Source organism: Saimiri boliviensis, chromosome 2 (genome assembly GCF_048565385.1).
Source record: "Saimiri boliviensis isolate mSaiBol1 chromosome 2, mSaiBol1.pri, whole genome shotgun sequence".
NCBI lineage: Eukaryota > Metazoa > Chordata > Mammalia > Primates > Cebidae > Saimiri > Saimiri boliviensis.
The window spans coordinates 30,642,225-30,665,303 of record NC_133450.1 but is presented as its reverse complement, the minus strand read 5'-3'; the positions used below and the strand labels follow the sequence as shown (position 1 = coordinate 30,665,303).

Here is a 23,079-nt window from a genome sequence, read left to right as displayed (position 1 = left end):
GGTAGTATTTTTCCATCAGTGTACACGTGTGAGATTGTTTTTTTCCTGTATGTAATAGCATCAGTGTTGCTAGTGTCTAGGTTGATGAGTTCATTGGGAAGTAATTCGTCAGTATTCTGTTTTGAAGAATTCTGTCATTCTTACACTGAGGAACAACAAATCTTCATATGTTAACAGAATGCTTCTCTATGGAGAAACTTGCCTGTTTGGCAAGTTTGGCAACAACAAAAGTACCTATAAGTAACAAAACAGTAGATGCAGTAGAAACAACAAAAATACCTCTAAGTAACCATACAGTAGATGCAGTTTCTACTTAACTTGGTTACTTAGAGGTGTTTTTGTTGTTGTTGAGACTCAGTTTTTTGCTCCTGTTGCCCAGCCTGGAGTGCCATGGCACAGTCTCAGCTCACTGTGACTTCAGCCTCCTGGAGTGATTCTCCTGCCTCAGCTTCCCAATTAGCTGGGATTACAGGCACTGACCACCATGCCAGGTTATTTTTTTGTGCTTTTAGTAGAGACAGGATTTCACCATGTTTGCCAGTCTAGTCTTGAACTTCTGACCTCTCTGGTGATCCACCCACCCTGGCCTCCCAAAGTGCTGGGATTATAGGCTTGAGCCACCATACCTGGGATAGAGGCATATTTTTTTTTTTTTTTTTTTTTAACACGGAGTTTCGCTCTTGTTACCCAGGCTGGAGTGCAATGGCGCGATCTCGGCTCACCACAACCTCCGCCTCCTGGGTTCAAGCAATTCTTCTGCCTCAGCCTCCTGAGTAGCTGGGATTACAGGCACGTGCCACCATGCCCAGCTAATTTTTTGTATTTTTAGTAGAGACGGGGTTTCACCATTTTGACCAGGATGGTCTCGATCTCTGGACCTCGTGATCCACCCACCTCGGCCTCCCAAAGTGCTGGGATTACAGGCTTGAGCCACCGCGCCCGGCTTTTTTTTTTTTTTTTTTTTTTTAAGACGGAGTTTCGCTCTTGTTACCCCGGCTAGAGTGCTATGGCATAATCTCGGCTCACCGGCAACCTCCGCCTCCTGGGTTCAGGCAATTCTCTTGTCTCAGCCTCCTGAGTAGCTGTGATTACAGGCACGCGCCACCATGCCCAGCTAATTTTTTGTATTTTTAGTAGAGACAGGGTTTCACCTTGTTGACCAGGATGGTCTCGATCTCTTGACCTCGTGATCCACCCGCCTTGGCCTCCCAAAGTGCTGGGATTACAGGCTTGAGCCACCGTGCCCGGCTCATAGAGGCATATTTAACAGGAGAGGTAGGATAAATGCCCTGACTTTCTTTAAGTAATGAGTTGGTGTCTTAAGCATTGTCTAACAATGACTGATTTTCTTTTTTTCTTTTAAATTATTGTGAACTTAGCAATTGAAGCATATTTAATGTCACTGTGTTTAATATGGATTCATTGTAGTTATTATCACCGTTAAAGCTTAACTTAAAATTATCTCTGCACTTTACATCTCCAGTGGTTTTGACATGACCCTAAATGACTTTGACAGCTTCTTTGTTATTTGGTTTGACAAGTTGTTCTAAGCTCCTCTACTATAATAGTTTTTCTGCCCTAGATTAAGAATCAGGCATTTCGCCATGGGAGATTGTTTTGAAGATCACAGTCTGGGCACCAGGTGCAATCATTGTAGCAGTGGTTTGGTGTTTGCTTTTAGTTTTTTCCAGTTCATACTAATGCAGATACAGGACTAAAAGTTTTTTTTTTTTTTTTATTTTTTAATTTAATCTGATCTGTCCTATCTCCTTTTTCCTCACACTGAGTTGCCCGAGTTTCAAGGCCATTGGGGATGATAGAATATTAAATAATTGCTGAGTTGCTTTATTTCACATTACACATAGAACAGTTTCACACTAGTAACATTGACACTATCATCAGAAATAAGATCATTTAAAGTTACTTTTTGTTTGTTTAAGACAGGGACTCGCTGTTTCCCAGGCTGGAGTGCAGTGGTGTGATCTCAGCTTACTACAGCCTCTGCCTCCCGGGTTCAAGCAGTTCTCCTGCCTCAGTCTCCCTAGTAGCTGGGAGTACAGGTGTGCCCCTGTAGTTTTAGTAGAGATGAGGTTTCCCCATCTTGGCCAGACTGGTCTCAAACTCCTGACATCAGGTGATCCACCTGCCTCTGCCTCCCAAAGTGTTGGGATTACAGGTGTGAGCCACTACGCCTAGCCTAAAAGTACTTTTTTGAGGGGCATATCTGTTTGTCTTTATGGTATATCACACTGAAAATGTTATAGACAAATTTACTATTTTAATATTGGTAGTCCTTTTCTGTGTCATGTCATTAACTGTATATTTCCGTTTTATTTGATTTTCTTTTCAATTTTTTTGTTGCTCTTCTTAGATTTACTATCTCTGTTAAAGTCATCTTAATAGTGAGATTGACTAGTTATAAAAGGAAATAGATATAAGCAAAATAGGTTGGTAACTAGGATACAAGATCACTAATTCTGTAATTTAACATCCCAGAGGTGAAAAGTGTGTTATATTCCAGCCGTCTGTTCTCATTTGTGGCTATTTGGAAGTCTAGGGTGAATTTATGAAACGATTGATTCCTTTTAATAATGAAATTCATTGACTCTGCTTGTGTATCAGAGCTTCTAATGGGTAGCAGTTTTTCTGATTTGAATTTTTCTTCTGTTTTTCTCATTTCTTCCCCCCCCCTTTGGTTGTTTGAGGGTACTAAAAGTGAAATGGTTATCAAAGGGAACTGGTGGACGGGGTGGAATGATGAATTGAATGGTCTGTATTATAAAATTTGGACTCTAGTGATTCTGCTTTTCCGTAATTTCTTTTTTTTTCTTTTCTTCTGCAGCCCCCGCTGTTGCATGTAATTTCTTTGTCTTTTGTAAGTGGATTGATACTTCACTAATTCTTTCCATCCATTGCTAGCTTTCGGATTCTGTGAGTACAAGGAGCCAGAATCTACTCTCCGTGCACTCAGATTATTACATGACCTGCAAATTGGAGAGAAAAAGTTACTCGTTAAAGTTGATGCAAAGACCAAGGCACAGCTGGATGAATGGAAAGCAAAGAAGAAAGCTTCTAATGGGGTATGTTTTCTGTTGTGTTATCTTTTGTAGGCCAGCCTGTGCTATCTCAGTGTAATGCTTCTCATTATAAATGAATCTAATGTGGGGCCTCACAAGATGATCATGTATGTGCTTGTGGCTTAAATGCAGGAGGGTATTTTATAGTTTGTAGTTATTTTAAGTCTTATCTACCCATAGTGGGTGGATGACTGTTGGTTTGCTTGTTCCAGGTTGGGATGAAGGTAGTAAGGGAGGCTGGACAAGGTTAACTTGCCAGAGAAAACACTGGTACAGACTATTCCAAACAGAGCTAATTCATTAAGACAGCTTTGTAAGTAAGTACAAAATATATTTCAACCTACACAATTTTTATTAGTTGCCCTCTCTTTTAGAAGTACACCGATTCTAAAACGAATGAAAGTCTGATTACTTGCCTTAGCTGGGGGCTTTATTCAAGCTATGCTAAGTGAAGCTAAAATAAAGGAAATTGTTGTATATTGTATTGTAATGTATACATTATTACCCCCTCTCAACAAAGTGAAACTTGAGTATATATTTCCTTGATTTCTCTTCTTAGTTCCTTTTTAGCATCTCATGCTGAACCAATCTAAAATAGATTTTTTATTACCTTCGCCCAACGCAGACAAAACCAGAAAATCACTGTCATCAGATTTTTTATTACCTTTCAAAATAGAAACAGCTTTCCACGGGGTGCAGTGGCTCACACCTGTAATCTCAGCACTTGGGGAGGCAGAGGCGGGTGGATCACCGGAGTTTGAGATGGAGTCTTACTCTTTTGCTCAGGCTGGAATGCAGTAACCTCCTGCGTTCAAGTGATTGTTCTGCCTCAGCCTCTAAAGTAGCTGGGATTACAGGTGCCTGCCATAATGCCCAGCTACTGATCTGCCTGCCTCGGCCTCCCAAAGTGCTGGAATCACAGGCCTGAGCCACCGTGCCCAGCCAACGTTGCCTGTATTTCTAAAACATAAGTATAATTTTATCAAACTCTTGCTTCTTATGTGAGACCCATCCTTAATGGTTTTGGGTTTCTTTTTTTTTCTTTTTTTTTTTTTTTTTGAGGCGGAGTTTTCGCTCTTGTTACCCAGGCTGGAGTGCAATGGCGCGGTCTCGGCTCACCGCAACCTCCGCCTCCTGGGTTCAGGCAATTCTCCTGCCTCAGCCTCCTGAGTAGCTGGGATTACAGGCACGTGCCACCATGCCCAGCTAATTTTTTTGTATTTTTAGTAGAGACGGGGTTTCACCATGTTAACCAGGATGGTCTCGATCTCTCGACCTCGTGATCCACCCACCTCAGCCTCCCAAAGTGCTGGGATTACAGGCTTGAGCCACCGCGCCCGGTGGTTTTGGGTTTCTTACAGAATAAACCCTCCTATCCTCACATTCCCCCCACCCCCAACCTTTTTTTTTTTTTTTTTGAGACAGTCTTGCTCTATTGCCCAGGCTGGAGTGCAGTGGTGAAACCTTGCCTCACTGCAACCTCTACCTCCTGAGTTCAAGCGATTCTCCTGCTTTGGCCTCCCGAGTAGCTGGGATTATAGCTGCCACCATGCCCAGCTAATTTTTGTGTTTTTAGTAGAGACAGGATGTCACCATGTTACCCAGGCTGGTCTGGAACTCCTGACCTCAGGTATTCGCCAGACTTGGCCTCCCAAAGTGCTGGGATTGTAGGCGTGAGTCACTGTGCCTGACCGTAAAGCCTATATTTTTAGGATGACATTCAAGGCTTGATCCAGTCCACCTTTCTAGCTTCCTTCTTCCCTGCCTCTGCACATACTACTGCATGTACCCCTACAGTTTTCCTTTTTTGCTTTGCTGGCATCTCATGTCTTTGTTGCCTATCCAAGCTCCCTGTTGAAATTCTATCCATACTTAAAATTAACATGTCCCTTGATTCATACAGACTTTGTCATTTCTTCTTAGAATTAAGTCCTTTGTTCCCATATAAGCAGATTTTTATAGCTGAATGTGTCTGCTTTTTAGTGTATATTATTTATATATAATCTCTCTCTCATAGCCCCTTGTAACCTTTCTCATTCCCAAATCCTCTTTCAACCCCCATCTCTGATTACAGGTAGAAAGGGTGATAAGTTTGGGGGCTGTGTCTTTAATCTTGGACCTCCACAGCACCTAATATAGTGTCTTGCCTAAAGCAAGGATGGAGTTAACGTTTATTAGCAGTTGCAGTTATGTTGCTTATCCTTCAGTCTTAGTGTCTTCACCCTGCTTCATAAGGAAATTGTATTTTATTTCAAATCAGCAATATTGCCTGTCACATTACTAAAACCTCAAAAACCAGAAATATTTGCAGTAAGAATTTTCAGGTTTGCCTTGTTGTGATAACTGTATACTAACTATTTGAAAGTATGGATTTAATATCTTCAAAGTGTTCCGATTTGCTAGGACTCACTATTTTTTTGTGTTTAGTCTGTAATTTGTGAGGTCATTTAAGTTGTAGCATTTGCAAATGTTATACCGAAAAACTCTGAAAATGAAATCACTGTAATACATATTTTTATAAATAAGAAAGTGCACAATTGTGTGACTGCATTTCTTGCTTGCTTGTTTTTTTGGATGGGGTTCGTGGCATGATCTCTGCTCACTGCAACCTCCTATTCCCTGGCTCCAGTGATCCTCCTGCCTCAGCTGGGACTACAGGTGTGCACCACCATGCATGGCTGAGTTTTGTATTTTTTTTTTTTTTTTTTTTTGAGACGGAGTTTCGCTCTTGTTACCCAGGCTGGAGTGCAATGGCACGATCTCGGCTCACCGCAACCTCCGCCTCCTGGGTTCAGGCAATTCTCCTGCCTCAGCCTCCTGAGTAGCTGGGATTACAGGCACGTGCCACCATGCCCAGCTAATTTTTTGTATTTTTAGTAGAGACGGGGTTTCACCATGTTGACCAGGATGGTCTCAATCTCTCGACCTCGTGATCCACCCGCCTCGGCCTCCCAGAGTGCTGGGATTGAGTTTTGTATTTTTTATTGAGATGGGGTTTCACAGTGTTGTCCAGGCTGGCCTTGAACTCCTGGGCTTAAGTAATCCACCTACCTCAACTATCCAAAGTGGTGGGATTACAGGCAGAAGCCACTGTGCCCAGCCTGCATTTCTTGTGTAATCAACATTAGCCAGAGTAACCATGCTTTAAATCTGTTGATCTTCAAGAAGAGCAATGTGTGACCAGGTGTGGTGGCTCACACCTTTAATCCCAGCACTTTGGGAGTCTGAGGTCAGAGGATCACCTGAGGACAGGAGTTTGAGACCAGCATGGCCAACATGGTGAAACCCCGTCTCTCCTAAAAAAGGAAATACAAAAATTAGCTGGATGTGGTGGTGCACACCTGTAATCCCAGCTACTTGGGAGGCTGAGGGAGGAGAATCACTTGAACCCAGAAGGTGGAGGTTACAGTGAGCTGAGATTGTACAACTGCACTCTAACCTTGGTTACAGAGTGAGACTCTGTCTTAAAAACAAAAAAGCAAAGCAACATGCAATAAAGTCACATAGAATAATTATTTTCAATAAAATGAAATTAAAATGATTGTCAGCTATCACTTACGTGATTTATTGTTCTGTTATACGTGTATTGCTGGGTGCCCTTTGGCTTCGTGCCTAGAGGTACTTGAAGTCATAGGATAAACATGGCATATTTTCCTGGAGTGTCAATTTTACTCAACAGTATAGGTTAAAAAACCATTCTATCTGATGTAAAAAATTGTTTTCATATAACTTAGGCAAATATTACTATATAGTGGAGTAGATTAGAGATTTACCATGGTTTTTTTTGTTTGTTTTTTTGAGATGGAGTTTCACTCTTTGTTACTCAGGCTGGAGTGCAGTGCCACGATCTCGGCTCACCACAACCTCTGCCTCATGGGTTCAGGCAATTCTCCTGCCTCAGCCTCCTGAGTAGCTGGGATTACAGGCACGTGCCACTATGCCCAGCTAATTTTTTTCTATTTTTAGTAGAGACGGGGTTTCACCATGTTGACCAGGATGGTCTCGATCTCTTGACCTCGTGATCCACCCGCCTCGGCCTCCCAGAGTGCTGGGATTACAGGCTTGAGCCACCATGCCCGGCCTTTGTTTTGTTTTTTTAAGGGTAGAGGGGCATGGAGGGAGGGAAGAAAGCCGAAGAGTGAGAGATTGGAGGGACAGGGCTAGGGATAGGAGGGAAGATGGTAGGGACGAGACTGATGGCCACCACCACCATGATTTTTCTTTCTTTTTTTTCGAGACAGAGTTACGCTCTCGTTGCCCAGGCTGGAGTGCAATGGAGCCATCTTGGCTCACAGCCACCTCCCTCTCTTGGTTTCAGCCAATTCTGCTGCCTCAGCCTTCCAAGTAGCTGGGATTATAGGCATCTGCCACCACACCTGGCTAATTTTGTATTTTTAGTAGAGTCAGGGTTTCTCCATGTTGGTCAGCCTGGTCCCAAACTCCCGACCTCGGGTGATCCTCTGCCTCAACCTCCTAAAGTGCTGGTATTATAGGCGTGAGCCATTATGCCAGCCATGCTTTTTCAGTATAAAAATATGACGTGGTGATTGTTTTTTATTCTTGTTCATTGATTAGTTGCAGAAGTTTAGAAAGCTGTTACTTAAGTAGAGAATAGGAGAATGAGACATTGAGAACCCTTTGTGTTGTTTTATTAGGCATTTTCCTCTGAGGCAGAAGAGAAAACAATTAGTTCCATATTTCTCATTGACGTAAAAGGAAACATGAGTATGTCTAGGAGAGCAACATATTTTTCATGATCCAGTATTTTCTTTTTAACTTTTTTTGTCCTTTTTTTTCCTTTTTATTTGAATTTCTTCCTCATGAATTTTATTTCTTTTTTTTTTTTTTTTTTTTTTTGAGACGGAGTTTTGCTCTTGTTACCCAGGCTGGAGTGCAATGGCGCGATCTCGGCTCACCGCAATCTCCGCCTCCTGGGTTCAGGCAATTCTCCTGCCTCAGCCTCCTGAGTAGCTGGGATTACAGGCACGCACCATCACGCCCAGCTAGTTTTTTGTATTTTTTTTTTTTAGTAGAGACGGGGTTTCACCATGTTGACCAGGATGGTCTTGATCTCTCGACCTTGTGATCCACCCGCCTCGGCCTCCCAAAGTGCTGGGATTACAGGCTTGAGCCACCGCGCCCGGCCTATTTCTTTTTTTTTTTAATGAGATGGGATCTTGCTATGTTGCCCAGGCTGGTGTTGAACTCCTGGGCTCAAGCAGTTCTGCTTCCGCCTCCCAAAGTGCTGGGTTTACAGGCATGAGCCACTGGGCCTAGCCAGTTTCAGAATTTTAAGAGGAATTTTGGGCATGTGTAAGGTGCCTTGTCAAACAGCTTGACTGAGCATTTTAATTTAGGTTTTGCAGAATTTGTAGGAGTAACTTTTTCTCTTTTTTTTTTGAGACAGAGTCTTGTTTTGTCGCCAGGTGCCAGGCTGGAATGCATTTGATGCGATCTCGGCTCACTGCAACCTCCATCTCACAGGTTCAAGCAGTTCTCCTGCCTCAGCCTCCCAAGTAGCTGGGATTACAGGAGGAGGAACTTTTTAAACAGCAAAGCTGTTTAACTTCACAACTACTAGCTTTACTATTGAAATTTTAATTTCTCTGTAATAGGTGGGTCATATAAACATTATAGATGATCTGTCAGCTTCCTATATGGCTGAACTCTTCACCATTTGCTTCTTTGATTCCCATTATTACTGAATATGGGGATTTGTATGTATGTGGGTTTTTTTATTTTTTTTTTGGTCAGATGGAGTCTTACTCTTGTTGCCCAGGCAATGCAGTGGTGCGATCTTGGCTCAGTGCAACCTCTGCTTCCTGGTTTCAAGTGCTTCTCCTGCCTCAGTCTCCTGAGTAGCTGGGATTACAGGAGTCCACCACCATGCCTAGCTATTTTTTGTGTGTGTGTATTTTTTCTAGAGAAGGGGTTTCACCAGGTTGGCCAAGCTAGTCTTATAAACTCCTGATGTCAGGTGAACCACCCACCTCGGACTCCCTGTAATCCCTAGGACTACAGGTATGCCCAGCCATCTGGTTTCTGAAGTACAAGGCAAAAAACAGGAAATCTGAAAATCTTATGGCCAGTGTCCTCGAGATATAGCTTTAGATGAAACTTCCCAGTCTATGGAGTGGTCTTTCTAACCTGATTATCTACCATGATCAGGTTATTTTTTGTTTTTGAGATCGTGTCTTGCTCTGTTGCCCAGGCTGGAATGTAGTGGCGTGACCTCAGCTGACTGCAACCTCTGCTCCCAGGTTCAAGCAATTATCCTGCCTCAGCCTCCTGAGTAGCTGGGACTACAGGTGCATGCCATCACTCATGGCTAATTTTTGTATTTTAGTAGAGATGGGGTTTCACCATGTTGCCCAGGCTGGTCGAGAACTTCTGAGCGCAAGCAATCTGCCTGCCTGGGTCTCCCAAAGTGCTGAGATTATAGGCATGAACCACTGCGCCCAGCCTATTTTTGCTTTTTGTTTGTTTGTTTGTTTAATATTAGTAATCAGTTAAGTATTGGGTCAGTAAATTTTCTTCTAAAAATGTGAATGAGTTAATTCCAAATGCTTTCTCTGTAATTCAGGTAAAATAGCCATATTGATATTTAAATTTTGGTTTACAGTAGAAACAAAAATCTAGGGGCTATAAGGATTTTTATGTAAGTAGGCCTTTGGAATTATAAGTCTACTTTTATCCCTGTATTTAGAAAAGTATAGAGACGTGAATGGCTGAGGGAAAGGAATTCAGAATATAGCGGACATGCTAACAACAGACCTGGTGCTTTGTAATAAGGTGTGTTTTTATATATTGAATTTAGGTCTCAACAGGCAGGTGTTACGGTTTGAAATAACCCTGTATGCTTCAAGATAGGAGGTTTCAGTGCCAAGGTACTGGAGAGCCAGCTCATTTAAAACCTTCAGAGAAGCAATTTATTATTTTTGTTTGTTTGTTAGGACAGAGTCTTGCTCTGTCACACAGGCTGGAGTGCAGTGGTATCATCATAGTTCACTGCAGCCTTGAATTCCTGGGCTCAAGCGGTCTTCCCACCTCAGCCTCTCTAGTAGCTGGGAGTACAGGTGCGAGCCACCACACTCAGCTAATTTTTTTATTTTTATTTTTTTACTAGAGACAAGGGCTTGCTGTGTTGCTTAGGCTGGTCTTAAACTCCTGGCCTGAAGCGATCTGCTCATGATGGCCTCCCAAAGTGTTGGAATTATAGTCATGAGTCACTGCACTTGGCCCACAATATAAATAACAAAGGAACATATCACCATAATTGTAGCTTGCTATATTGTTGGTAAATAATTTTAATAGTTCTAATTACAGTCCTTGGGTAAATCATCTTCCTTATCCAAGATGCTAAGTACAAAGTTCACTACAAAGAAGATTGGATGAAGAGACAGGTTTGAGAAAGTAAGAAACTTAGAGGGGTTAGTTTATAATAACACATAATGCCTTACATTGAAGTTATTTGTGTCATGCATAACCCATCTCTTACTCTGTAGTGGAATAGCTTGAGGAGAAGAGAGCATTTTTCAGTTTGAATTTTATTCCATCCAAGTGCAGACTCTTTCTCATAGTATGCTCTTAAGAATTGGGCCGGGCGCGGTGGCTCAAGCCTGTAATCCCAGCACTTTGGGAGGCTGAGGCGGGTGGATCACGAGGTCAAGAGATCGAGACCATCCTGGTCAACATGGTGAAACCCCATCTCTACTAAAAATACAAAAAATTAGCTGAGCCTGGTGGCGCGTGCCTGTAATCCCAGCTACTCAGGAGGCTGAGGCAGGAGAATTGCCTGAGCCCGGGAGGCGGAGGTTGCGGTGAGCCGAGATCGCGCCATTGCACTCCAGCCTGGGTAACAAGAGCGAAACTCCGTCTCAAAAAAAAAAAAAAAAAGAATTTGTTGGGCCGGGCGCAGTGGGAGGCTGAGGCGGGTGGATCACGAGGTCAAGAGATCGAGACCATCCTGGTCAACATGGTGAAACCCCGCCTCTACTAAAAATACGAAAAATCAGCTGGGCATGGTGGCGTGTGCCTGTGATCCCAGCTACTCAGGAGGCTGAGGCAGGAGAATTGCCTGAACCCAGGAGGCGGAGGTTGTGGTGAGCCGAGATCGCGCCATTGCACTCCAGCCTGGGTAACAAGAGTGAAACTCTGTCTCAAAAAAAAAAGAATTTGTTGAGCAAATTAATTTAAGAAATAAGTGTTTGTTGAATATCCATTAAGACAGCTTTCAAATGCTGGTGATCAAGTTATATAGTTACTGCTAAGTTATGTTGTGAAGGAGTCACAAGGCATGAAACTCACCTTGAGTAGAGTTGCATGCATTATGACCAAGAGCTAGGCATGGATGTGCATGCGCATGAACATGGTTCTTGTGGGTATCTGAAAATGTACACAGTGTATGTTTTACCAAGTAAGTTGTTAAAACCTTTGGGGCATGCACAAGAATAGTAGTACATTAGAAGCCAATAATTTTTCCCCACAAAGAGGGAACAATCTAGACTTCTTAGAGAATTATTAATAAAGTCCTACAAATAGTTACTTTGGTTCCTTCTTAATGTTGTAAGCATATAGTTTCTATAAGTGATATTAATGCTTTATATAAGAACTTATAGAAGGCAAATGGGAAGTAAGCTATCATTTCAGCCCCTAAACTCCCAATTTTTGCATTTTTGTATATTTAGCAATCTGATGTTTTTGTTTGTTTAACCTACATGTAATTTTGCTTATTCTATGCAGTAGCTATCACAATCTACTTAAAATTGTATTTTGCTTTTACTACATAGCTGAATTTTCTACTGATTCTAGATAGTTATTTAGTAATTGCTATTTGTGTATCTATTTAGCAAAACAGTCTGAAAAATTGTTAATGCTTTGCAGATATGTTGTATAGTGTGCTAGTCCTGAAATTTAGGAACCAGGGTGTTTTAGCTATTAAGAAAGAAAATGAAAATGAACTAGTATCTCAGGAAAACTGAAATAAAATAAATGAAGCTGAGTTTTGTGATGTTAAGAACAAAACCATCTCTGTGTTTAATAGGACTACAGAGACGTTTTTGAGAAAACATGTTTATTAACTTTTCCTGTAGAATGATTTTTATTTTCCTGCTTGATTTTTCTTTCCCCTGAATTTGCTGTTTTGTTTTAGAATGCAAGGCCAGAAACTGTCACTAATGACGATGAAGAAGCCTTGGATGAAGAAACAAAGAGGAGAGATCAGATGATTAAAGGGGCCATTGAAGTTTTAATACGTGAATACTCCAGTGAGCTAAATGCCCCCTCACAGGAATCTGATTCTCACCCCAGGAAGAAGAAGAAGGAAAAGAAGGAGGACGTATGTGTTCTGACAACATATCATTTCTACAGTTTGGTTTTTATGATACTACTCTTAAGCTCTAATTACATGTGAGATTTTGAAGGGAAATCAGAATAAATAGGATTTATTAAATAAGTAACAATATACAGATTGAAAGAAAATGTTTGGTTCTCTTAAACTCATTTTTTTAGGGGGATAAACTTAGAGAAATTATAAGGACTATTAGTTTTAAAATATTGGAAGTATCTTTTTTTTTTTTTTTTTTTTTTTTGAGACGGAGTTTCGCTCTTGTTACCCAGGCTGGAGTGCAATGGCGCGATCTCGGCTCACCGCAACCTCCGCCTCCCGGGCTCAGGCAATTCTCCTGCCTCAGCCTCCTGAGTAGCTGGGATTACAGGCACGCGCCACCACGCCCAGCTAGTTTTTTGTATTTTTTTAGTAGAGACGGGGTTTCGCCATGTTGACCATGATGGTCTCGATCTCTCGACCTCGTGATCCACCCGCCTCGGCCTCCCAAAGTGCTGGGATTACAGGCTTGAGCCACCGCGCCCGGCCTTTTTTTTTTTTTTTTTTTGAGACGGAGTTTCGCTCTTGTTACCCAAGCTGGAGTGCAATGACGCGATCTCGGCTCACCGCAACCTCCGCCTCCTGGGTTCAGGCAATTCTCCTACCTCAGCCTCCTGAGTAGCTGGGATTACAGGCACACGCCACCATGCCCAGCTAACTTTTTTTTTTTGTATTTTTAGTAGAGACGGGGTTTCACCATGTTGACCAGGATGGTCTCAATCTCTTGACCTCGTGATCCACCCGCCTCGGCCTCCCAAAGTGCTGGGATTACAGGCTTGAGCCACCGCGCCTGGCTGGAAGTATCTTATATGGCATCAAAACGTATTACAGACTGGGCATGGTGGCTCATGCCTGTAAGCCCAGCATTCAGGAGGCCGAGGCGGGTGAATCACCTGAGGTCAGAAGTTTGAGACCAGCTTGGCCAACACAGTGAAACCCCGTCTCTACTAAAAATAAAAAAATTAGCCAGGCACAGTGGCCCACACCTGTAATCCTAGCTTCTCAGGAGGCTGAGACAGGAGAGTTGCTTGAACCCAGGAGGTGGAGGTTGCAGTGAGCCAAGATTGCACCATTGCACTTCAGCCTGGGTGACAAGAGTGAAATTCCATCTCAAAAAAAACATGTTCATATATTTCTTTAATAATATACTTTATAAATTATAAAGTATATTATTAAAGAAATATAAATTAGATATAATATATTAAAGAAATTTATGTGTATGTATATAGTGAGACTTCTGCATGCGGGTTTCACGTAATTTGGATTCAGCCAACCTCATTGAAAACATTAGGGAGAAAAATTAAAAATAGCAATACAACAAAAAAAAATGCAGTTTAGTATTTACATCGTGTTTATGTTCTATCGGGCATTATATATAATCTATAGATGTTTTAAAGTGTATGGGAGAATTTGCATAGGTTATATGAGATGTTTTAAAGTATACAGGTGAATCTGCATAGGTTATATGCCATTGTTTATAAGAGACTTAAGCATTTGTGGATTTTGGTGTATGTGGAGGCTCCTGGAACGAATCCCCTCAGACTCCATGGAATCACACACAAACACACACACACACACACACACACACACGCACAGACACACACACAATATAGGAGATTTCTATATACTGGGATTTCTATATACTATAAACTAGGTTTATATATACTAAAAACCAGAATTCTGTAAAATATATACACACACACATGCATATGTATACTATAATATATGTATAGTGTACATATATAGAACCTCCAGCTCCTGGGCTCAAGTGATCCTCCTGCCTCAGCCTCCTAAAGTGCCAGGATTACAGTCGTGAGCCACTGCGCCCAGCCCTTAATTTTACTTCGTTTTCCTATGGTTGTCACATCTCCACTGTAAGCAAGAAACCAGATCTCATTCACTGAAGATTTCCACCCATTCTTGATTTTTTAGCTGCCTTTTCTTTAGAAACTATGTCGCATTCCCCTCCCTGAACAATAATGGTATTGAACATCAAACTGGGCGTTTCTGAAAGAGCAGTACAATTTGAAATACTCCTCCTCAGTGAATTGATTGCTATCTCTTGGTCACCCTAAGCTAATTGAACAGTGGGCAGTCCAGGTTGAAAGAAAAGGTTTGGTTTTCTTACACTTAATTCCTTTGGATAAACTTAGATAAGTTTTAGGAAATATTTTTAAAATATTGGAAGAAGGCCAGGCACAGTGGCTTACGCCTGTAATGCCAGCACTTTGGGAGGCTGAGGTGGTCGGATCTCAGGGTCAAGAGATCAAGACCATTCTGGCCATGGTGAAACCCTGTCTCTACTCAAATACAAAAAATTAGCCAGGCGTGGTGGCGCACGCCTGTAGTTCCAGCTACTCAGGAGGCTGAGGCAGGGGAATCACTTGAACCCAGGAGCCGAGATCGTGCCACTGTACTCCAGTCTGGCGACAGAGCAACAAAAAGAAAAAAATACTGGAAGAAGCCAAGAGTAGTGGCTGACACATGCAGTCCCAGCAATTTGGGAGGCTGAGACTGGAGAATTACTTGATCCCATAAGCTTGGTCTAGACTGCACCACAGAGTAAGAAAAAGAAATTCCACTGGGTGTGGTGGCTCATGCCTGTACTTCTAGCATTTTAGGAGGCCGCTGCAGGTGGATCACTTGAGTTCAAGAGTTCAAGGCCAGTTTGGCCAACATGGTGAAACCCTGTCTCAACTAGAAGTAACAAAAATTAGCTGGGCGTGGTGGCAGGCGCCTGTATTCCCAGCTACTTGGGAGGCTGAGGCAGGAGAATCAGTTGAGCCCTGGAGTGGGAGGTTGCAGTGAGCCGAGATCGCACCACTTCACTCCAGCCTGGGTGAAGGAGCAGGATGTGGTCTCAAAAATTAATTAATTAATATAACAAAAATCCCCAAAATACTGGAAGTGTTTTGTTTTATTATTATTATTTTTTGAGACAGGGTCTTGCTCTGTCACCCAGACTGGAGTGCAGTAGCATAGTCAGGCTCACTGTAGCCTTGACTACCCGGCCTAAAGTGATCCTTCTGCCTTAGCCTCCTGAGAAGCTGGGACTATAGGCATGTGCCACCATACCCAGCTAATTCTTTTTTTTTTTTTTTTTTAAATGAAGATGGGGTTTCACCATGTTGGTTGGGCTGGTCTTGAACTCCTGACCTCAGGTGATCCTCCCGCCTTGGCCTCCAAAGTGCTTGGATTACAGGCGTGAGCCACCACGCCCGGCCTAACCCAGCTAATTCTTGTATTTTTTGTAGAGATAGGGTTTCACCACGTTGCACAAGTTGGTGTCGAACTCTTGGGCTCAAATGATCTGCCTATTTCAGCCTTCTGAAGTGCTGGGACTATGAGTGTGTGCCACTGCACTTGGCTTAACATGTTTTATGTGCATGCATTATCTCATAAAAAAGTACTACACAGTATATATATTATAACTAGTTATGAAGGGATGGTTACAGTTTACATTATTTTACAGTTCAATGCCTTTTTTGGCCATCTTCAGTTTTCCTTGTGGCTAAATACATTTTTATTATTTGGCATTTATTTCTTCATTTGGTCATAGAACTTTTCTAATGAGGTGTATTCTGTTAGGAATGGTAATTCGTAGGGTCAGTAAGGAGGAGGGTAATTGAGGCCTATAGAGTTTGTTCTTCCTCTTTCTTCATTAATGGGAAAGGAGAAAAATAACTAAACACATTTGTTTGATATGGATTGGGAGGAGATAATTAAATCTTCCTCTGTGGCAGGAGTTGTGATTAAATATTGTTGGTATGATTAGAAAGCCCTGCTACTATGAGGTCACCTTCTATATTTCCATTGTTTGGGGTGTTGGAGTCTCCAGAGAGGAGGCGGTGTGTGATCAGATTTATTGTAAAGAGTGAAACCACTTTTACTCTCGGGTAATTTGAAATCAAGAAAGCATCACAGAAGTACTGTATTGTTCACATCACAAATGTATAGGGCATTGCTTTGCAGAGTAGTACGAGCTCTGTTTTTCTTTTTTTAAAAAAATTCTTGGTGGATTTTTTTCGCAGATTTTCCGCAGATTTCCAGTGGCCCCACTGATCCCTTATCCACTCATCACTAAGGTTCGTTTTAAATTGTAGGTTTGACAGTACTTGTGTTTACTGTTGATTGTTGATTTGTCATTCTTGTCTCTGATTTTTCACTATTTAACTTCAGATTGTTAGATTTGTTATTGCGGATGTTCTGTTTATTTACTTATTATGGCCTATACAGAATGTCTAACCTTTAACTTTTTATATTGATGTGGGTTGATTGTTACTCATTCCCTCCTTTGCTCATTTTCTTTTAGGAGGATATAAATGCTATAGAAATGGAAGAAGACAAAAGAGACCTGATATCTCGAGAGATCAGCAAATTCAGAGACACACATAAGGTAGTATTCTTGTTTTTTCACTTAATACCAATCTAGACTTTTTACAGAATCCAAAGCAAAGAGACAAAAAAATCAACCTTAAATTAGAATATAGTTGTAAATGCTTTATATAGGTTTAATTGATATTTAGATAGAAAAAAGAAACAGAAGACCAATACCATATTAAAGTGGTCCTTGACATATTGTGCTTAGTTTTTTCAGTTACTAACTATTCTGCAGTCATCTCACTTTAATATGCATAGAAGCTAATTTTATTTTTAGATTTCAACATAAACATCAAGGTCAGACTTAGATTTAGTGGGCAGCAGGATAACATACACTAGTGTTTTTCTGGGGGCAGTTATTTAACTTAATCTTAGGAAAACCTTTTCTTTAGAGCTGAGATTAAAATTTACAATTTATATTTGTATAGATTTAAGTTGAGTGGGGGAGATATTAAAAAGTAGGTCAGTGGTTACCAGACTTACCAAATTTTAGATGCATGGAAGAACTGTAAATTCCCATAAAGCTAATCTATTCATTGACCCCCACCATTATGATAGAGATCATATGGTGACTAATGCAAGATGAAACTCTCAGCTTGGAAAGTAACAAGGAATAGGATGTAAGTATGAGCTTCTGTTTTTTATTATATTTATGGATGCCCCCTCAGAAAAATATGCAAAGGGGTAACTGGCTTGGAAATGGGTATTTTTGCCTAGTAAATCCCACTCACGAGTTTTGCCTATTTGAAGCTTCTCTCAATGACAGTGCATCTGTGAATGTTCGCTGGTGTTGAAAATGATGCTTTTGGACGGTGCAATGCAAACACTGCATGAAATGTATTTTGATGTTAGAGGTAATAAGGTGTTGCTGGTTCTTACTGATAGACTGAGAGAACTTTAACTCAGTGTAATGTTAAATGTGTATTTTCTCTTTTATTCTTACATTTTCCCATTGCTTTCAAAATCTCAAATTCACAAATAATGCCAATGAACACTTATTATCCAAATGCCCAGCCCTCACTGACATACACAATGCTTTTTCAAGAATTAAATGTGTTTAAAAGCACAAACAATTCTCCCAAAATTAATTTTGAGAGTTGAAAAGGTGGTCTGTGGGAAATCATTTTAGATGAATCATTTTGGTTAGGTATAATACTCAAATTCAGGACCGAGTAAGCTTAAAAATGGTATATGATTGTGTGTGTGGTTTACCCCCTTTTTGTTTTTATTTATTTCTTAAACCCTGTCATGTTATTGGTAAATGATGAGAAAATCATGTTTTAAGAAAAATTCAAAAATATATTTGCTTTGAAGTTTGAGAATCTGTTCGGCATTTCACTGCCTTAGTATTATTCACTGGAGGAAATGTTTTGAATTTTCAGAATGTCTTTTAAAAATAAAAAGAAATCAAAATGAAAAACCAAAAACAGTTTTTTTTTTTTTTTTTTATTGGGTGGTTTGGCTAAAAGGGTTGTCTGAAACTCCAGTAACAAAAAAATGAGCTCAGTGAACCTTTGCATGTTTTGGTATGAGTTTATTAAATAACCACAGACTGTCAGGGTATCAGCGTGGCAGGGGGCGTCCATTTACAGCACGGATGAGTCTGAAGAGAGAATAAGGTAAGATTTATGATTTTTTAATCTGTCCTTTTCTCTTTATTACTTTCTTACATAGTTTTAGACTCACCTCACTTCCTTTCTCCAGTCTTTAAAAATATACATGTATATGTTTACATGTATGCATATATTTAGATACATATGTGTGTGTGTATATATATATATATATATATATATATATTATATAAACTTTTAGGAAACATTTAGTGTGGAGTAGATTCACTCACTTTTTCATTTACTTAGAACCAAACTTTTGAAATGAGTTCTGAAACAAGTAGTTATTTATATAACTGAATATAAGTAACACAGTGAAATAAGAATTAAAAATTGAGGAATTCTACAAGAAAAATTAGTATTGGAACAGCTAAAATATTCTGTAAGTATCTATTTCAGAAATAAACAAATTTCTTTTTAAGTGTATGCCATTGAGGTAAGTTTTATATAGTCTAGCCTCATTTTACAATATAAATTTTTATATTCATTAGAACTGTTTCAGAAATGAGATTTTCCCCCCTTTAATAGTTGTCAGTTTCTGTCCTCTTTCTATCATTTCTCATTTCATCCCTTTGTAATTTCAATGTATTCAGTTTTGGCTTTGCCTGCATTCTACTTTGATATAGACCGGCACAGCAACTGAATATATTGCTCATACATTAGCTTCTCTTTCATAATCTACTATCAGTTCTCTGATCCATGAGGAAGAGAAAAAGAGTATCTGACAGGTAAGATTGCTTTTTAAAGTTGTTTTAAATGCATTACATGACTGAGAAAAGAAAAATGCACATTTTATTGTTGCAGTTTAAATTTCATTTTGGTGAAACTAAACATGAAACAAAAGGGATAAATGTGTTTTGTTTTGTTTTACCTGTTTGGGATATTTTTTTCTGAGTTTGTGTAGAAACCGTGTGGTACACTGGTAATCTTGTCAGGGTACAAACTTGGTCTGACTTTGTTATTTGGTTTATTTGTGAACCATGTACTTGCTCTTCCTCCCAGAAACATAGCTTGTAGGGAAGGTTAATCCAGTGTTGGCGATCCATGTCCTAGCACAGCATCTGTAAGTTAATGCACAATCGTTCCTTCCAAGGATGGATTTATCATTGTAAATATATTTTCATTGTCTTACAGGCATAATGGGCATAAGTATATTGCTTTTAAATATTTTAAATGAAACTATTACAGTTACATATATTTTGCTTGAAGTGAGTGATTTTCAAACTTTTTGTATTTGGTGGGCTGTCCATCTTGTAATGGTGGGAGTAAATGTTTCCATAGATAGTAAGGCAGTTCTTGTTGAATTCAGTTTGTGTTTCTTTTGGAGGGTGGGCAAATAGGAGGGCAGAGAGTATTTAGTTGCATTATGGGTATTCTGCACCACCTGCCCTTTGAAACCCTCAACTTTAGGTAATATGCCGTCTGGGATTATAATTAGTATTAAAAAATTTGTGGATTTACAGAAATCCATAATGGACAGAATTGAGTTTTACCCAAGTGATTGTATTTATATAAAATATTTCGAACCACTTTCTTCATGGTCATTTTAGTTAGTACATAGTCATTGAGTGGCCAGTCACACCTAACACGATCTCCCAGCATCCAAGATTGGAGATTCCTGGTCTGTGTAGAGTATATGGTTTGCACGAAATCCTTCTAGTCTTGTGATTGCTTCAGTTTAATTTGTCACATAAAACCACAAGTATTTAATATTGATGTATCAGTGGTTTGGTGTTTTTGTTCCCAGTATTGGGCATTGCGCCGGGAAATATCTGAATACTGGAGCTACAGAGTTAACTCTAAAAGTGCTTTTATTGGTTTCTAGAAACTGGAAGAAGAGAAAGGCAAAAAGGAAAAAGAAAGACAGGAAATTGAGAAAGAACGGAGAGAAAGAGAGAGGGAGCGTGAAAGGGAACGAGAAAGGCGAGAACGGGAACGAGAAAGGGAAAGAGAACGTGAACGAGAAAAGGAGAAGGAACGGGAGCGGGAACGAGAACGGGATAGGGACCGTGACCGGACAAAAGAGAGAGACCGAGATCGGGATCGAGAAAGAGATCGTGACCGGGATCGAGAAAGGAGCTCAGATCGTAATAAGGATCGAAGTCGATCAAGGTAAGGCTTTACAGAAGTCACTGTTTCCTGATAGCTTTAATAGAACTACCAGATAGTCTTCCAGAGTACCATTTGCATTCTGGAATGAGACAAGTTTTTTTGTGTGTGTGAGACATTCTTACTCTGTCACATAGGCTGGAGTCCAGTGGCAGACCTTGGCTCACTGCAGTCTCTGCCTCCTGGGATCAGGTGATTCTCATTCCTCAGTCTCCTAAGTAGCTGGGATTACAGGTTCGTGCCACCATGCCCAGCTAATTTTTTGCATTTTTGGTAGAGATGGGGATTTGCAATATTAATTAGCCTGGTTTCGAACTCCTGGCCTTAAGTGATCCTCCTGCCTCAGCCTCCCAAAGTGCTGGGATAATAGGTGTGAGCTGCTGCGCCTGGCCTGAGAATTTTTTGGTTTGTTTTTTTTTTTTTTTTTTTTTTGAGATGCAGTTTAGCTCTTGTTAGCCAGGCTGGAGTGCAATGGCGCAATCTTAGCTCACCGCAACCTCTGCCTCCTGGGTTCAAGCACTTCTCCTACCTCAGCCTCCTGAGTAGCTGGGATTACAGGCACACGCCACCATGCCCAGCTAATGTTTTGTGTTTTTAGTAGAGACGGGGTTTCACCATGTTGACCAGGATGGTCTCGATCTCTTGACCTCGTGATCCACCCGCCTTGGCCTCCCAAAGTGCTGGGACTACAGCGTGAGCCACCGTGCCTGGCCTAAAGCCACTTTTTTTTTTTAAAGAAACATAGTGGCCACTCAGTGTTTTGGGGAGACATGACTCCCTGCTGTCTCCCTGGGTCCGTGGACATTTTTTAGTTGCTCTTTAGTTGAAGTTCTGTATACTGAAACATCACCTCTAGCATCATGTCTTTTTAGCCACTAGCATGTTTATTTGGTTTTGTAGCCCACTGCACTTCACAGCTTAACCTTTCTGTCTATATATTTACTATCTATCTCTGGCTCTTTTATTCTTTGGAAGCTTTTATTTTTTATTTAAAAATTTTTGTGAATTCTTGTTTTTTGAGACAAGGTGTTGCTCTGTCATCCAGTGGTGATGTGTTGGCTAACTGCAACCTTCGCCTTCCAGGCTCAAGCAGTCCTGCCTCAGCCTCCCGAGTAGCTGGGATTATAGGTGTGCCCCACCAAGCCTGGCTAATTTTGTATTTTTAGTAGAGATAGGGTCTTTCCCTGTTGGTCAAGCTGGTGTTGAACTCCTGACCTCAGGTGATCCTGCCTTGGCCTCCCAAAGTGCTGGGATTACAGGCATGAGCCACCACGCCCAGCATTTTTTTTTTTTTTTTTTTTATCGTGCTCCGTCACATAGGCTGGGGTGCAGTGATACAATCATAGATCACTGTACGCTATAATTCCTGGGTTTAGGGGATCTTCCTACATCAGCCTCTGGAGTAGCTAGGACTACAGGCAAATGCCAGGATGCCTCCTGGCCTCAAGTAAGCCTCCTGCCTCAGCTTCTCAAAATGCTGGGATTAGATTTTATTACTTTTTTGAGACAGACTCTAGCTCTGTCACCTGGACAAGAGGTCAATGGCACAATCTTGGCTCACCACAACCTCTGCCTGCCAGGTTCAAGTGATTCTCTTGCCTTAGCTTCCGAGTCGTTGGGATTACAGGTGCCCGCCACCACACCTAGCAAAATTTTTTGTATTTTTAGTAGAGATGGGGTTTCACTGCGTTGGCCAAGCTGGTCTCAAACTCCTGACCTTGTGATCCGCTAGCCGCACCCTCCTAAAGTGCTGGGATTACAAACATGAGCCACTGTGCCTGGCCTAGATTTTATCACTAAATATTAAATATTGGAGAACGTTCAGTGCTGATGCTTGTAAGTTCTGACTTATCCATGCAGCATGTCAAAAATTCTGTTTTCCGTGTTTGCCAGCACTTACTCCTTGATCACTAGTAAGGTAAACTATCTCTTTTTTATGAGACGGAGCTTCGCTCTTGTTACCCAGGCTGGAGTGCAATGGCGCGATCTCGGCTCACCGCAACCTCCACCTCCTGGGTTCAGGCAATTCTCCTGCCTCAGCCTCCTGAGTAGCTGGGATCACAGGCACGCGCCACCATGCCCAGCTAATTTTTTGTCTTTTTAGTAGAGACGGGGTTTCACCATGTTGACCAGGATGGTCTCGATCTCTTGACCTCGTGACCCACCCGCCTCGGCCTCCCAAAGTGCTGGGATTACAGGCTTGAGCCACCGCGCCCGGCTGGTAAACTATCTCTTAAATGTATTCATTAGTCCTTCATGTTTCTTTTGGGAATTAATAGTTTTCCTTTTTTCTGTTTTACACCATCATGTGATTGACTAATATTCCAGCATATGGGTATTAACTAATCATTCATTTGAATGACTTATAACTATTTTATATTCAGGATGTATTTGTTTTCTGACATTCCAGTAAGTATTAACACTGACATTAGAATGAATGCAGTTTAGGATTTGGGACTGGAATTATGACTTTCTGATGTGTGTGGAGGAGGCGATATAGTTCTGTGGAATTCAAGTG

At 41.0% G+C, this 23,079-nt stretch overlaps 1 protein-coding gene across 1 annotated transcript in view; it reads left to right on the top strand.

The window, feature by feature from the left end:
- Positions 1-23,079, top strand: part of RBM25 (RNA binding motif protein 25) — a 75,529-nt gene that overhangs the window by 27,916 nt on the left and 24,534 nt on the right. Inside the window, exons 6-10 of the mRNA XM_039469006.2 lie at positions 2,920-3,080; positions 12,229-12,414; positions 16,494-16,547; positions 16,775-16,858; positions 20,278-20,564. Coding sequence (XP_039324940.1) covers positions 2,920-3,080; positions 12,229-12,414; positions 16,494-16,547; positions 16,775-16,858; positions 20,278-20,564 — 772 coding nt within the window. The remainder of the gene's footprint in view (positions 1-2,919; positions 3,081-12,228; positions 12,415-16,493; positions 16,548-16,774; positions 16,859-20,277; positions 20,565-23,079) is intronic.